Source organism: Saccostrea cucullata, unplaced genomic scaffold, assembly GCF_032062105.1.
Source record: "Saccostrea cucullata isolate Sc308-1 unplaced genomic scaffold, CSIRO_AGI_Scuc_v1 ctg2623, whole genome shotgun sequence".
Classification (NCBI taxonomy): Eukaryota; Metazoa; Mollusca; class Bivalvia; order Ostreida; family Ostreidae; genus Saccostrea; species Saccostrea cuccullata.
The window spans coordinates 3,351-17,500 of NW_026935229.1; the positions used below are offsets into that span (position 1 = coordinate 3,351).

At 34.0% G+C, this 14,150-nt stretch overlaps 3 protein-coding genes across 3 annotated transcripts in view; 2 read left to right on the forward strand and 1 right to left on the reverse strand.

The window, feature by feature from the left end:
* Positions 1-526: 526 nt before the first annotated feature.
* On the forward strand, positions 527-3,367 carry LOC134242278 (uncharacterized). The gene is made up of 2 exons (XM_062724367.1): positions 527-1,105; positions 2,251-3,367. The coding sequence occupies exons 1-2, from the start codon at positions 561-563 to the stop codon at positions 2,699-2,701; spliced, it is 996 nt and encodes a 331-aa protein (XP_062580351.1). The 5' UTR covers positions 527-560; the 3' UTR covers positions 2,702-3,367.
* Positions 3,368-5,985: 2,618 nt separating this feature from the next.
* On the reverse strand, positions 5,986-7,210 carry LOC134242277 (uncharacterized). The gene is made up of 3 exons (XM_062724366.1): positions 6,588-7,210; positions 6,127-6,430; positions 5,986-6,045 (listed from the first exon to the last, which is right to left on the reverse strand). The coding sequence occupies exons 1-3, from the start codon at positions 7,136-7,138 to the stop codon at positions 5,986-5,988; spliced, it is 915 nt and encodes a 304-aa protein (XP_062580350.1). The 5' UTR covers positions 7,139-7,210.
* A 1,125-nt stretch (positions 7,211-8,335) lies between these two features.
* LOC134242275 (uncharacterized) overlaps positions 8,336-14,150 on the forward strand; it is a 22,807-nt gene continuing 16,992 nt past the window's right edge. Inside the window, exons 1-3 of the mRNA XM_062724364.1 lie at positions 8,336-8,449; positions 8,684-8,767; positions 10,841-10,941. Of these exons, the coding sequence (XP_062580348.1) occupies positions 8,447-8,449; positions 8,684-8,767; positions 10,841-10,941 (188 nt within the window). The 5' untranslated portion in view covers positions 8,336-8,446. The remainder of the gene's footprint in view (positions 8,450-8,683; positions 8,768-10,840; positions 10,942-14,150) is intronic.

Sequence of the window (14,150 nt, forward strand, 5' to 3'; positions counted from 1 at the left end):
CCGAGTGAACCCCAATAAGAATGTTAATCCAGGAAAAATATTTTTGTTCAACATTCCTTTAATCTACATAAACTTGCGGAACTTAAAACACTGAAAATATAATTTCACAAACGTGATTGCCCTATTTCGTGACGAAGCCCTGTATGATTGTAATTGTGCCTAAATAGTTTTGGCAAAGTCAAACATTGGAGTTTGAATACAATTAGCATCACACATTCCCTTGCATGCTGCCTTTGAGCTCAATTGTCGCGACACTAACACTGTATCCATTATAAATGTAAATGTCGATAGTGTTCACTGGACGCTGAATATTAAGTACGAGTTCCCTAAATAATTACATATAGTAGGATGAACTGAAAATATGTGTAACAAATTATGTATGCCTCTAACAAACGGAAGAGTTTCGTGTTTTTCTTTTAATTGACCACTTCTGAATACATGTGTAAGGGAGCAAGGTTTGCATATCAACCAATAGCATTTATGAACAAATATTTGACAACTAACACGGAAGTTATATTTCTTTAGAGTATGTATTAACTAGTCTTCCTCATCGATCAGAAATGTCTGAAACTGACAACAACAGTTTTCCAGTCCCCCACCCCCGGGTCCTGAGGGATGGGTATGACCTGCCTGTGTATGGTCTAGCTTCTGGGAGATTTTATGCCTTACACATACCTGCGCTGATCTGTATCTTCCTCAGCTTGACTTCGGTTATTGTAACAATTGTTCTCAGTTTCAGAAAAAAACCCAAAAAATCTTTTTTTGATTGGACTAAAAGTGAGAGATTTATTGTTTACATGGCGATTTGCGATGGCGCTTTTAACGTGTCGCATAGTTTGGACCATCTTCAAATTCTAGCCACAAGGAACCATGTATATCCCGTGACATTGTGTCAATTTTATGGTGTCATGTTGTTAGAGTTTATCACGGCTCAGAACTTAATGGTTAATATTGTGGCAGTTAACGCATTTACTCTTATGATCTTCAATAAACAGCTGAATTTTGGAAAACGAGACTGGCGACTTCTCTTGTGGATTTTTGGAGCACCTTTCGTCTTCTCAATGATAGCTCTTGCAACTAAACAGATTGGCCCTACTGGCTCAGCGTAAGTTTTGAACTTTCTCTTTCCAGGTTACAAGTGTACTTACTTTTAAGATCAAGTTATGCAAAGGGGAAGGCAAAAGGGAAAATAAAAGACGTTAATCTGAGTCTAATAATATTATTTAAAAATATATCGATAGAACTTTCAGTACATAAGCAATAGTGCTTAAACTAGACAAGATTGCTAAATTACCTTTTGTTGCATATCTTTTGTCTAACTGGCACAAGCATAATGCCATTTTGCCTTATGAAGCCTTTCTTGGTATCAAAACTAGACTGGCATTCTCTTCGCAAACCAATTTCACGAAGCTAACTGTGCACCATTTATTAGTATTTACTATGAAGTAAGTGGTTACTGGTGGTGGTCAGTGAGGTTGAAACAGCGGTGGTGTCCATGTCTCAGAAATGAAGTAGAGCGATATATGTCTAACATCTCGCCTTATAATCATCTAGTCATATGGTATCCATATACACGGTCCATCACACCTCGGATTGCCACTTTGTAGAACAATCTTTCTGAAGTCACTGCCACCAATAGAAACCTGTACATTTGATGGTCATATAGTAACATATTTAGCTAGAAGCAACATTTTTAAAATTATATATATTTTTTTCACACGTGTCTCTCCACAGAAACACACTGAAGACCTCATGACTGTCCTGTCATGCTTTTCTTTGGCCAAATGCCCATCACAAAACATGGACTTTGTCATCAAGCTCTAGGGAGCGGGGGTCTCATTTGTGAGATTGGTGAACATAATATCGGGTATCTCTAGTTTGAACGTTAAATACAAATAAAAAGTTTGGAAATGAATATATTATTTTTCTATGATGATAAGTTAGCAATTTTTTTGCTTGTGGTACTCTTATACTAAACTGTTTAAGGTGACGTGTGCTACATAGCAATTGGTGCGTAGGCCTACAAACCAGAGGCCTGTTCAGCAGAGCCGAACGCTAACCAAAATTCCTTATACCTCCAATAGAAATGTTCGCGAGCATAAGATATAACACGTACACTTTTCATCTCGTTATGATTGTCAGCCACATTAAATTTAATGTCTTAACTTTACTGCTAGTTTTAAAAAAAATATTAATTTTCTGTATTAATATTGAAAAGACACTAATAGAATGATATTTTTTCTCTTCTAGTTGCTCGTTTGACGGTGTAAATGGAAAAATGGGATCCTTTCTACTAACGACGCTTCCTCTTTCCGTCATTCTCGTTATGAACACAACTCTATACGTTTTGACTTGGATTAAACTTCGTGCTATGGAACAAATGCTGAAGAAATCACTGGGAAAACAGTCATCTGCTACTCGAACAAAGCACGCAGCAGTTCGCGCCATGTCTCTGTTTGTGCTAGCCTTCATCATTCAATGGTGGGCCATGGCTATGCGTGGGATCTGGGGGTTCGCCCAGCCAGGAGGTGTCCCCGCCGCAGTTCACCACACCGTCACCACATTTTCCAACATCGGTGGGATATTAAATCTCGGGGTTTACCTTCTGATCAGACGACAAATGCATCTACAGTTGAAATCTGAGAGTACCTCGGGCACAAAACGACCTGGGACTAAAGATACGAGTGACACGGAGTTATAGAATATTACAGATATGTTAATCATAATTAACTTTTTTTTTCATTTCTACAACTGAATTTCGTGTTCTTCTTGATGTCGTGACAGTTGGTCCCCTCTGATAGTGGGGGATATTAATTTCTATCTGCCTGTCCAACCGTCTGTCTGTCTGTATTTCTTTCAGTTTGAAACACTTTCGTTTCCCTGCGATTTCTCCAGAAGTCTTTTGGATTTTGCTATGAAATTTTACATAGCAACTCCCTATGGACTAGGGAAGACCTCTATTGATTTTTCAGATCAAAATATCAAAGATCCAGGTCATAAATTCAAAATCTATCTGTTTTAACACTTTCGTTTCTGTGGGATGTCTAGAGAAGCCTTTGAGATTTTGCAATGACATTTTATACCACAACTCTCTATGGCTTAAGGAAGATCCCTATTTATTTTGAGGTAAAGGTCAAGCAGTCGTCAATTTATACATTCTGTGTGTGTAAAATTATTCGTACGCAATAACCACTAATCAATTCATTCATTACAAGGATATTTTTTGATTGATTCAAAATCATTATTACAACAACTGTATTCTAAGATGGCTGTTAGTAAACCTGGATTGAAAAGCATTAGTCAGGTTTTTTGACAGCATATTAAAGAAATCAGGGAAAAGCATGCAAATAAAACAATCTGTCTTTGATTTGGTTTGAATATCTTTTTGATCTAATGTCTAAGTTTAAATATACAAGGATTGGGAAAATATCTCAAATAAAGAAGAGCTTTTATAATTTTATAATGTAAACCATGAAAAAACATACTCTTACACACTCGTCTTTATTTTATGTACATTTCTTCAAATACGTATATTTAGCATGGAAAGATATATGATTTTCTTTGTTTTATTCATTTATTTTTTGGGTTAAAAAACCGACTCTGTTTCGCGAAAGCGAAAGGACAATCTCATTCGTCCGTCCGTTTGTCAGTCTATTACAAAAATCTAACCTTGATCATAACTTTTGAATTAGAAGAGTTTTCATATTTCACTTGTTCATTACCTGTGAAAAATATTTTCAAAATATACTATGGTTTTCGACCTCTTGGAGTTTAACAAACATTGAAGTTTGACCTACTCTTCAAAAATTTTATCATTAAGTTAAAGAACGAGGGCGCTTTTGATTGGCATTCGGCAGGAATCAGGGCGTAATCGAAAAGTGAAAATTTTATCGACATGTCACATGATATTTTAAACATTTTTTTATATATCGGGTTCCTGTGTAACAGGAAAGGAAAATATTTTCCCGAAATTGAGCTTTGATTTGCTAAAAAAAAACCTTGAAAATTGGCCAAATCAGACATTTGGTACAAACTGGTACATTTTTAAATATTTTCCGAAAATTTTTCTATTTCTGGGTCTTCTCTCCATGATTTTGAAACGTTATTTGTATGCATTTTAATTCAAAGAAACGAATACACATTTATAAAAAATGGAGAGAAGACCCAGAGACCACGAAAAGTGAACTTTTCCCCAAAAATCCAAATGTGTGAATGTGGTTCTTCCTTCTTCTGTTTAAATCAACTATATATGTGTAGCGGTGATAGATCAGTAAGTCGGGTTACCTGTTCAATGCGCTCTAAGCGAGAAGTTTTTGGTTCGAGCCTGGCATGGGTCGTTAATTTTTTTTTCCATGCAAACAACCATTTTGTCATTTTCTTATGTATTGATGTATTAAAATGTTGAATTAGATAAATTTTGGTTCAGTTTGGTTCTCGAGCGAAATCAATTCCAATCTTCTATTCTATAATGTACGTGTACACGTATCATGCATCTATATGCATTAAATGTTTTAGGTGTTTATTTTTTGTGAAACATTACTATGTTATAGTACCCCTAGGAAAAACGGACATAAATGATACAATCTCACAAGGTCTTTCAAACTAAATGAAAAAAACCTATGGACGTGTTTGTAAAATCTGACCAGCTATGTTCAGCCAACCAAATCATGAACATTTAAACCATAAATTTTCGTACAAATGATTCCTGCAGATCACACGCTAAATGCGCCCATCTTCTTTGCAATAAAATTTGAAAGAAAAAAGATGGGACTTTTATATTACATACGTTTTATCACCTGTGTCAAAACTGTTTTAAATATATCGTTATAAATTTTGACCCCGTCACCTTAACCTGAAAGTTTGACCTATTTTTCAATAAAATTATACATGTATATCTTTCCATATAACTTTTGATTGAGAGGACACAGGGCTTTCATATTTGACATGTGCATTACCTATGACAAGATGCTTCCGCGCATGCTTCGCTTCATTTTTTTTTACATTTGACCTAATTTTCAAAAATGTTAACTTTGGTGATTACTTTGAAAATGACGTATGATAGGGTGTCCATATTTGACACAATATGCCATAAATAATGACAACCCATCCACTAAGACAACAAAAGCGGGGGTCACTATTCTTTGAATTTGCTTATTAATTTTATACTGTATTACTTCAACATATTGAATTATCAATATTCTTATGGAAAAGTGTCAAAAAGAGGTTTCAGGGATCTTCAAACTAGGGGGTCACCAATATAATTTAAATATTTTCCCAAAATAACGGCTTAGTAAAACTGAACCAATCAATAGAGATCATTACTCATTATTTAACTACTGAAGAGGTTTCAAGAATTTCAAAAGTAGGGGGTCACCAACGTTTAATACTTTTCCAAAATAACGGCTTAGTAAAACTTAACCTATCAATGCCGATCTATATTTATTCTTTGAGTTTAATATATTCTCTCAATGGAGATAAATACCAGCTATTTAGATTTAAACAAGGCAACGCTACAATAAAACTGTAACATAATTTATATGGTTATAGAGGTAGTAAAAGTTAATATCTTAAAAAAAATTATCGGCAATAAGAGTTCCCATAGAATAATATTCACATGCACACATTCATTGCATTGAGAAAGAATAATAAGCTGTAAAACTTTACATTTATATTAAAAAAAATAAAAAAACAAATTTAAATCGATTTCTTTAAATCTATGATGATTAAAATAAAATTTTACGTGCAATTGTCTGCATGCCATTTTTTCAAATTCAATTGTATACGGATGTTTCCTTTTGCCCGATCATGAGGAGGAACACACGGCGGATGTGACTGGTGTAGAACAGGAGATGCCTACTCCTCCTTGGCACCTGATCCCACCTCTGATGTTTTTCTCCTCTCCAAATGTGTTTTGTTTTAATGGACTTTTGAGTTTGACTTCTGTTCTTGATCATCACATTTCATGTATAATAATTTGATAGCTCATTACAAGTGCACCGGCCCAGAGAATTCTTCCCCGCGAATCGACGATTGTACTCGAGGTGTCTGAAAAGGAAGTAGTCTTCTTCTGATGTATAAATAAACACCGAAATTCAAAATTCCTCCAACGTTTGAGAAAGTTGTTACCAAGTGATAAATCGGGGCTGGAACAGCTTCTGGTTCTATAAAGGACCAGAGTCCGTAAACAGCCATAGCCCACCACTGGATGAGGAATACAAGCACGAATACGGACATGGCGCGCGCGGCGGCGTGCCTCATTCTGGTTGTTAACGCCTGCTTGCCTAACGTCTTTTTCAGTTCCTTCTCTTTGAGGTATATGTTTCTGAGCGTCATGCTGTAGAGAATGGAGTTGAGGACCAGGATTATCGTCAGTGGAACAGTCGTAAACAGGAAGTTAGCTACCGTTCCCTTCACTCCGTCAAAATAGCAGCTGAAAAAATCAGGATTGTAAGACATCAGGCGATAAAGTTCATAATTATTTGTCAAAAAATCCCATTTCATATGTTAAAGAAAAATATCAACGATAATCCTAAGAAAACATTGATTAAATACATTGATGATGATCTCGTTCTGCTCCTTTAGAGTACATAAAATTGAGAGAAAAATATACTTGCAATGATCCATTGGGTCCAAGCTGCCCTGCAATTCCTGCAACTGTGGCACAAATAAAAGGAGTTCCAAATGTCCATAGTAACAAGCGATAATCTTTAATACCAAAGTCAATCTGTTTGTTAAGTAATATCAGCACAAATGCATTGACTGCAATGATATTAACCATCAGGTTTTGAGCAGTTATAAACTCAGCCAGCATAAAACCATAGAACTCGCACAACTCCTTGGGATATACGTGGTTTTTCGTTATTAGAATATGAAGGTGATCCATGCTATGAGCCAGATTGAAAGCAGCGTCACAGATTGCCAGGTATACCACAAATCTCTCGCTTTTGGACCACAAGAAGAAAGTTTTGTACGACTTTTGGCGGAAGCTGAGCACCATGGTTAGTACCGCGGAAGCAAAACTGAGGAAAATACATGATAGTGCGGGAATATGGAGCGTGTAGAAATGTCCTTCGGTAAGTCCATATACCGGCAAACTATAACCATCACTCGGCGCCTCGGACCACGTGTTATTCTCCATAACAATAAATATTCTTTTTTTTTTTTTTAAATCAAATGAGTTTAATATAAACTATGAAAGGATGATTTTCGTGTCCATTGATAACTTATTTGTAACTGGTCGTCATATTAGTTTATGGAACCGCTATATGGCCAATATTGATAACATTGATAACTTCTTTATCTATGGGAATGCGGATGTAAATAGTAAGGTTACCAGGTAAAACTTGACCTCTTCGCAGGTGTTGAAAGTTTACTTTTAGCATTTATAGAAATCTGTTTCAACATTTAATTCCCTATCACAGATGATAAACTTATTTTAAAGCGTATTTATAAACCTCCGTTGCAAAGGTGAACTTTCCAGTTGTAACGTATACTCTTTATTAAACAGCCATTGTGCATCTCCTATTTTTACTTTTTGATCCGACACATATTTTGGGTTTCCCATAGCAAACCATGGACACTGCCATTCTTTCTATAATAATGAAGGGTACCCATCTCTTATCCCCAACTCCCTCTAAGCCACTGAATAAAATTTAATGATACTTTCACAGAATCTTTGTTACATAGTGCCATTGTGACCTCCTTTTTTATTTTTTGATCTGACACTTATCTCTGGTTTCCCAGAGTAAAACATGGACACCAGTGCCATTATTTATAATCATTTGGCAGGCGGGGGTTTCATTTAGTGAGCTCAGTACTCACAATACTATATAGAGAGCTCAGTACTCGCAATACTATATAGAGAGCTCAGTGCTCACAGTACCTCTCGTCATTTTGTGACGGCAGAAAATTTCTACACTTACTAATTGTTTTATTTCGTAGACAACCAGGTTAATTGACAAATTTAACTCTAACTTAAAAAAATAAATTTCAGTAGCGTAGCATCGTTTTTAAAAGGGAGGGGGCAGTCAGATAAAGAATCGTCAAATACGGGGGCATAAAAAACAAATTTCATCTAGTGAAAATAGAGACAGGCTCGTAAAGAGCTTATTGGGGGTCTAAATTGCCTGCTATACTTATGTAAAATACATGAACATAATCTCAAGAAAATGGATGCCGTAGGGTAAATATATTGAGTCCACTGAAACATGGGCCGTGATATCTTTATTTTTTATTTTGATCGGGATCGGGTTCCGTAATATCCAATGCATTGACCATTGACAACGAAGACGTTTATTTACTTTGGACATAACAGTAATTGGCCGGTCTCCAGGTATTGCATTGACAGTTCTGCACTGACAGTTGAATTGCATGTTTGCATGTGCTGCTTTTTTTCTCTGTGATTTTATCATATTATTTTGGCTCACTTGGAATTTGAGAAATCAAAATGGTAAACAGCGATTTAAGTGGCACTTAATTTGATAATTTTAAATAACTTAATCTGTTAATCATTCTTTTAATAGCTATTTTTAGATATGATGGGTTTTATTTTTTTGTTAAACTTAAATCGTGAAATTTTTCATATGCATGTTATTTGCAGAGCAAACCAATTAATTTCATTGTGTTTATGCCAATAAAATATTTGTATTTGTATGTTTTATTCATTATTGCTTTACTTTTGTAGGCAAGTTTAGTGAAATTAAAGTTCTCAGAGTTTGATTTTAAAAAAGAAGAAGATGAAGATGATGCATTTGAGAATTTCTTGCAGGTAATATATCTAATTCAATTGATTGAGGACACATCTTAAGATGTGTGTGATTCATTGTTAGATCCATATGCACTAAATTATTGGTAATAAATCAAATGACCAACTCGTTTAGATAATTCAGAATGATGCACAGTGCTTTTGATGTTGCATATGTTCCTTTCTTTTCTACATTAATATATAGACAATGTCACTGTTAGGGCTAACACAGATACCTTTTCTGTGTATTTATAGACTGTATTTGGAGTTAGATTCGTCTCTTCAAACCGCATGTGACATTTATAGTGCATCTAGACTCTGATGTCCCATGACATGTATGTAAGATGCATTACCAATGCAAAGCCTTAATAGTGCTGATTTTCAATGAATAATACATTTTATTTACTATTTATCTGCATTATATCGATTAAAGCAATATGAGCTGCATTTTTGAAAATTTAATTTAGTTTTCTGCTAAAATGTGTCATTGTGATAGATTTGTATGTAACTTAAACCTTTATGATTAATTAGACTAAAATAAAGCAGAGAAAACACATATCTGTATACAATTCAATACAAAGTTTTATTTAAGAAATCATTATTGTATAGGACGACAATAATGTAATTATACCCCCCGCAAACGAAGTTTGGGGGGGTATATAGGAATCACCTTGTCCGTCTGTCTGTCTGTCCGTCTGTCTGTCTGTCCGTCTGTCTGTGCAATCGTGTCCGGTCCATATCTTTCTTACAGAGGGACATTAGAATCTACTACTCCACATTAAGATTGCTCATAACCTAAGGGTGTGTCATGACCTTGACCCAAGGTCATTTGGGGAAGTTCAAGGTCACTGGAAGAAAAATTTCATAATTCGTGTCCGGTCCATATCTTTCTTATGGATAAACTTGGTAGGTTCTCATTTCACACAAAGATTGCCCATGACCCAAGGGTGTGTCATGACCTTGACCCAAGGTCATTTGGGGAAGTTCAAGGTCACTGGGAGAAAAATTTCAAAATTCATGTTTGACACATATCTTTTATGGATAAGCTTGGTAGGTTCTCATTTCACACAAAGATTGCCCATGACCCAAGGGTGTGTCATGACCTTGACCCAAGGTCATTTGGGGAAGTTCAAGGTCACTGGTAGAAAAATTTAATAATTCGTGTCCGGTCCATATCTTTCTTAAGGATAAACTTGGTAGGTTTTCATTTCATACAAAGATTACCCATGACCCAAGGGTGTGTCATGACCTTGACCCAAGGTCATGTGGGGAAGTTCAAGGTCACTGGAAGAAAAATTTAATAATTCGTGTCCGGTCCATATCTTTCTTATTGATAAACTTGGTAGGTTCTTATTTCACTCAAAGATTGCCCATGACCCAAGGGTGTGTCATGACCTTGACCCAAGGTCATTTGGGGAAGTTCAAGGTCACTGGAAGAAAAATTTTATAATTCGTGTTTGATACATATCTTTATTATACAAAAACTTACTTCTGAAAAACCCAGCGGGGGGTATTTTGTCCCGATTGGACAGTTCTAGTTTTGATTCAGTCGAAGCTTATAAATTGTTCTTCCATCGCAAATCTGAACAACAAAAGTTTATCAACATTATTTTTTCTGTCATTGAAATAGTTATTTACAATTTTGCAACAAAAAATTCTGACTTCGAAGTTGCAGCTCATATTGCTTTAAACCAAGACAAGTCTATTTTTTGTTGAACTTTTGTTGTTATTCTTGTGGGAACATAGCTTAACAGGACTGGTGATGCATGCGTATTTTTGGTCCAGAAGATACTGTGAAAAAAAAATCATTTGTATCAATGTGAAAGTCCAAATTTTCTATTTGCCCAGGTACATGTTGCTGTAAGAGCTTGCAGTGCGAGCAGTGCTCACTATAAACTGCAGCCCAAATGTCCCTATAAGTATATTCCCATAGGGCTGAAACTCATTGTGCACCATTTTTTTTTTTGCATTTGAGGGAACTGCTAGTTCAGTTCTGAATTAATTGTTACTTATATGAATGTTAATACTCAATTCTTAAACTAATGAAATTTGGTACAAAAATATGTATTTTGTTTTAATAAATACCTATATTGACAGGACCTTGAAGAAAATGGTTTTAAACAAATTATTGGAGCATCAGACATGCCAGAGGATGAAGATGAGAAAGTTTACCCCAGACATGTCCAAGATCTCATAGAGTAAGTAGTGAGTTTTATATCAAGACATGTCCAAGATCTCATAGAGTAAGTAGTGAGATTTATATTAGGACATGTCCAAGATCTCATGGAGTAAGAAGTGAGTTTTATATCAAGACAAATACAAGATCACATAGAGTAAGTAGTGAGTTTTATATCAAGACAAATACAAGATCTCATAGAGTAAGTAGTGAGTTTTATATCAAGACAAATACAAGATCTCATAGAGTAAGTAGTGAGTTTTATATCAAGATAAATACAAGATCTCATAGAGTAAGTAGTGAGTTTTATATCAAGACAAATACAAGATCACATAGAGTAAGTAGTGAGATTTATATCAAGACAAATACAAGATCTCAAAGAGTAAGTAGTGAGTTTTATATCAAGATAAATACAAGATCACATAGAGTAAGTAGTGAGTTTTATATCAAGATAACTACAAGATCTCATAGAGTAAGTAGTGAGTTTTATATCAAGATAAATACAAGATCTCATAGAGTAAGTAGTGAGATTTATATCAAGACATGTCCAAGATCTCATAGAGTAAGAAGTGAGTTTTATATCAAGATAAATACAAGATCTCAAAGAGTAAGTAGTGAGTTTTATATCAAGTTTTATATCAAGAGAGTAAGTACAAGATCTCATAGAGTAAGTAGTGAGTTTTATATCAAGATAAATACAAGATCTCATAGAGTAAGTAGTGAGTTTTATATCAAGATAAATACAAGATCTCAAAGAGTAAGTAGTGAGTTTTATATCAAGATAAATACAAGATCACGTAGAGTAAGTACAAGATCTCATAGAGTAAGTACAAGATCTCATAGAGTAAGTAGTGAGTTTTATATCAAGATAAATACAAGATCTCATAGAGTAAGTAGTGAGTTTTATATCAAGATAAATACAAGATCTCATAGAGTAAGTAGTGAGTTTTATATCAAGATAAATACAAGATCTCAAAGAGTAAGTAGTGAGTTTTATATTAAGACAAATATAAGATCTCATAGAGAAAGAAGTGAGTTTTATATCAAGACAAATACAAGATCTAATAGAGTAAGTAGTGAGTTTTATATCAAGACAAATACAAGATCTAATAAGTTGTATGTTTAATATCAAGACAAATACAAGATCTCATAGAGTAAGTAGTTAGTTTTATATCAAGACAAATGCAAGATCTCATAGAGTAAGTAGTGAGATTTATATCAAGACAAATATAAGATCCTCATAGAGTAAGTAGTGAGTTTTATATCAAGACAAATACAAGATCTTATAGAGTAAGTAGTGAGTTTTATATCAAGATAAATACAAGGTCTCATAGAGTAAGTAGTGAGATTTATATCAAGACATGTCCAAGATCACATAGAATAAGTAGTGAGTTTTATATCAAGATAAATACAAGGTCTCATAGAGTAAGTAGTGAGTTTTATATCAAGATAAATACAAGGTCTCATAGAGTAAGTAGTGAGTTTTATATCAAGACATGTCCAAGATCTCATAGAGTAAATAGTGAGTTTTATATCAAGATAAATACAAGATCTCATAGAGTAAGTAGTGAGTTTTATATCAAGATAAATACAAGATCTCATAGAGTACATAGTGAGTTTTATATCCAGACATGTCCAAGATCCCAAAGAGTAAGTAGTGAGTTTTATATCAAGACAAATATAAGATCCTCATAGAGTAAGTAGTGAGTTTTATATCAAGACATATACAAGATCTCATAGAGTAAGTAGTGAGATTTATATCAAGATAAATACAAGATCACGTAGAGTAAGTAGTGAGATTTATATCAAGACAAATATAAGATCCTCATAGAGTAAGTAGTGAGTTTTATATCAAGACATATACAAGTAGTGAGTTTTATATCAAGATAAATACAAGATCTCATAGAGTAAGTAGTGAGATTTATATCAAGACAAATATAAGATCCTCATAGAGTAAGTAGTGAGTTTTATATCAAGATAAATACATGATCTCATAGAGTAAGTAGTGAGTTTTATATCAGGACATGTCCAAGATCTCATAGAGTAAGTAGTGAGTTTTATATCAAGATAAATACAAGATCTCACAGAGTGAGTAGTGAGTTTTATATCAAGACAAATACAAGATCTCATAGAGTAAGTAGTGAGTTTTATATCAAGACATGTCCAAGATCACAAAGAGTAAGTAGTGAGTTTTATATCAAGATAAATACAAGATCTCATAGAGTAAGTAGTGAGATTTATATCAGGACATGTCCAAGATCTCATAGAGTAAGAAGTGAGTTTTATATCAAGACAAATCCAAGATCTCACAGAGTAAGTAGTGAGTTTTATATCAAGATAAATACAAGATCTCATAGAGTAAGTAGTGTGTTTTATATCAAGTCAAATATAAGATCTCATAGAGTAAGTAGTGAGTTTTACATCAAGATAAATACAAGATCTCATAGAGTAAATAGTGAGATTTATATCAAGACATGTCCAAGATCTCATAGAGTAAGTAGTGAGTTTTACATCAAGATAAATACAAGATCTCATAGAGTAAGTAGTGAGTTTTATATCAAGACATGTCCAAGATCTCACAGAGTAAGTAGTGAGTTTTACATCAAGATAAATACAAGATCTCATAGAGTAAGTAGTGAGTTTTATATCAAGACAAATCCAAGATCTCACAGAGTAAGTAGTGAGTTTTATATCAAGATAAATACAAGATCTCATAGAGTAAGTAGTGTGTTTTATATCAAGTCAAATATAAGATCTCATAGAGTAAGTAGTGAGTTTTACATCAAGATAAATACAAGATCTCATAGAGTAAATAGTGAGATTTATATCAAGACATGTCCAAGATCTCATAGAGTAAGTAGTGAGTTTTACATCAAGATAAATACAAGATCTCATAGAGTAAATAGTGAGATTTATATCAAGACATGTCCAAGATCTCATAGAGTAAGTAGTGAGTTTTACATCAAGATAAATACAAGATCTCATAGAGTAAGTAGTGAGTTTTATATCAAGATAAATACAAGATCTCACAGAGTAAGTAGTGAGTTTTACATCAAGATAAATACAAGATCTCATAGAGTAAGTAGTGAGTTTTATATCAAGACAAATACAAGATCTCATAGAGTAAGTAGTGAGTTTTATATCAAGACATGTCCAAGATCTCATAGAGTAAATAGTGAGTTTTATATCAAGACATGTCCAAGATCTCATTGAGTAAGTAGTGAGTTTTAT

What these genes read in the sequence shown, in the direction of transcription:
- LOC134242277 (XM_062724366.1), bottom strand. Translation starts at nt 7,138, where the DNA reads ATGGAGAATAACACGTGGTCCGAGGCGCCGAGTGATGGTTATAGTTTG. An exon ending in TATTTTTCTCTCAATTTTAT is followed by an intron (nt 6,431 to 6,587) that starts GTACTCTAAAGG and finishes TGATTTTTTCAG; the next exon opens with CTGCTATTTTGACGGAGTGA. An exon ending in CAGCCCCGATTTATCACTTG is followed by an intron (nt 6,046 to 6,126) that starts GTAACAACTTTC and finishes CTTCCTTTTCAG; the next exon opens with ACACCTCGAGTACAATCGTC.
- LOC134242278 (XM_062724367.1), top strand. Translation starts at nt 561, where the DNA reads ATGTCTGAAACTGACAACAACAGTTTTCCAGTCCCCCACCCCCGGGTC. An exon ending in ATTGGCCCTACTGGCTCAGC is followed by an intron (nt 1,106 to 2,250) that starts GTAAGTTTTGAA and finishes TTTCTCTTCTAG; the next exon opens with TTGCTCGTTTGACGGTGTAA.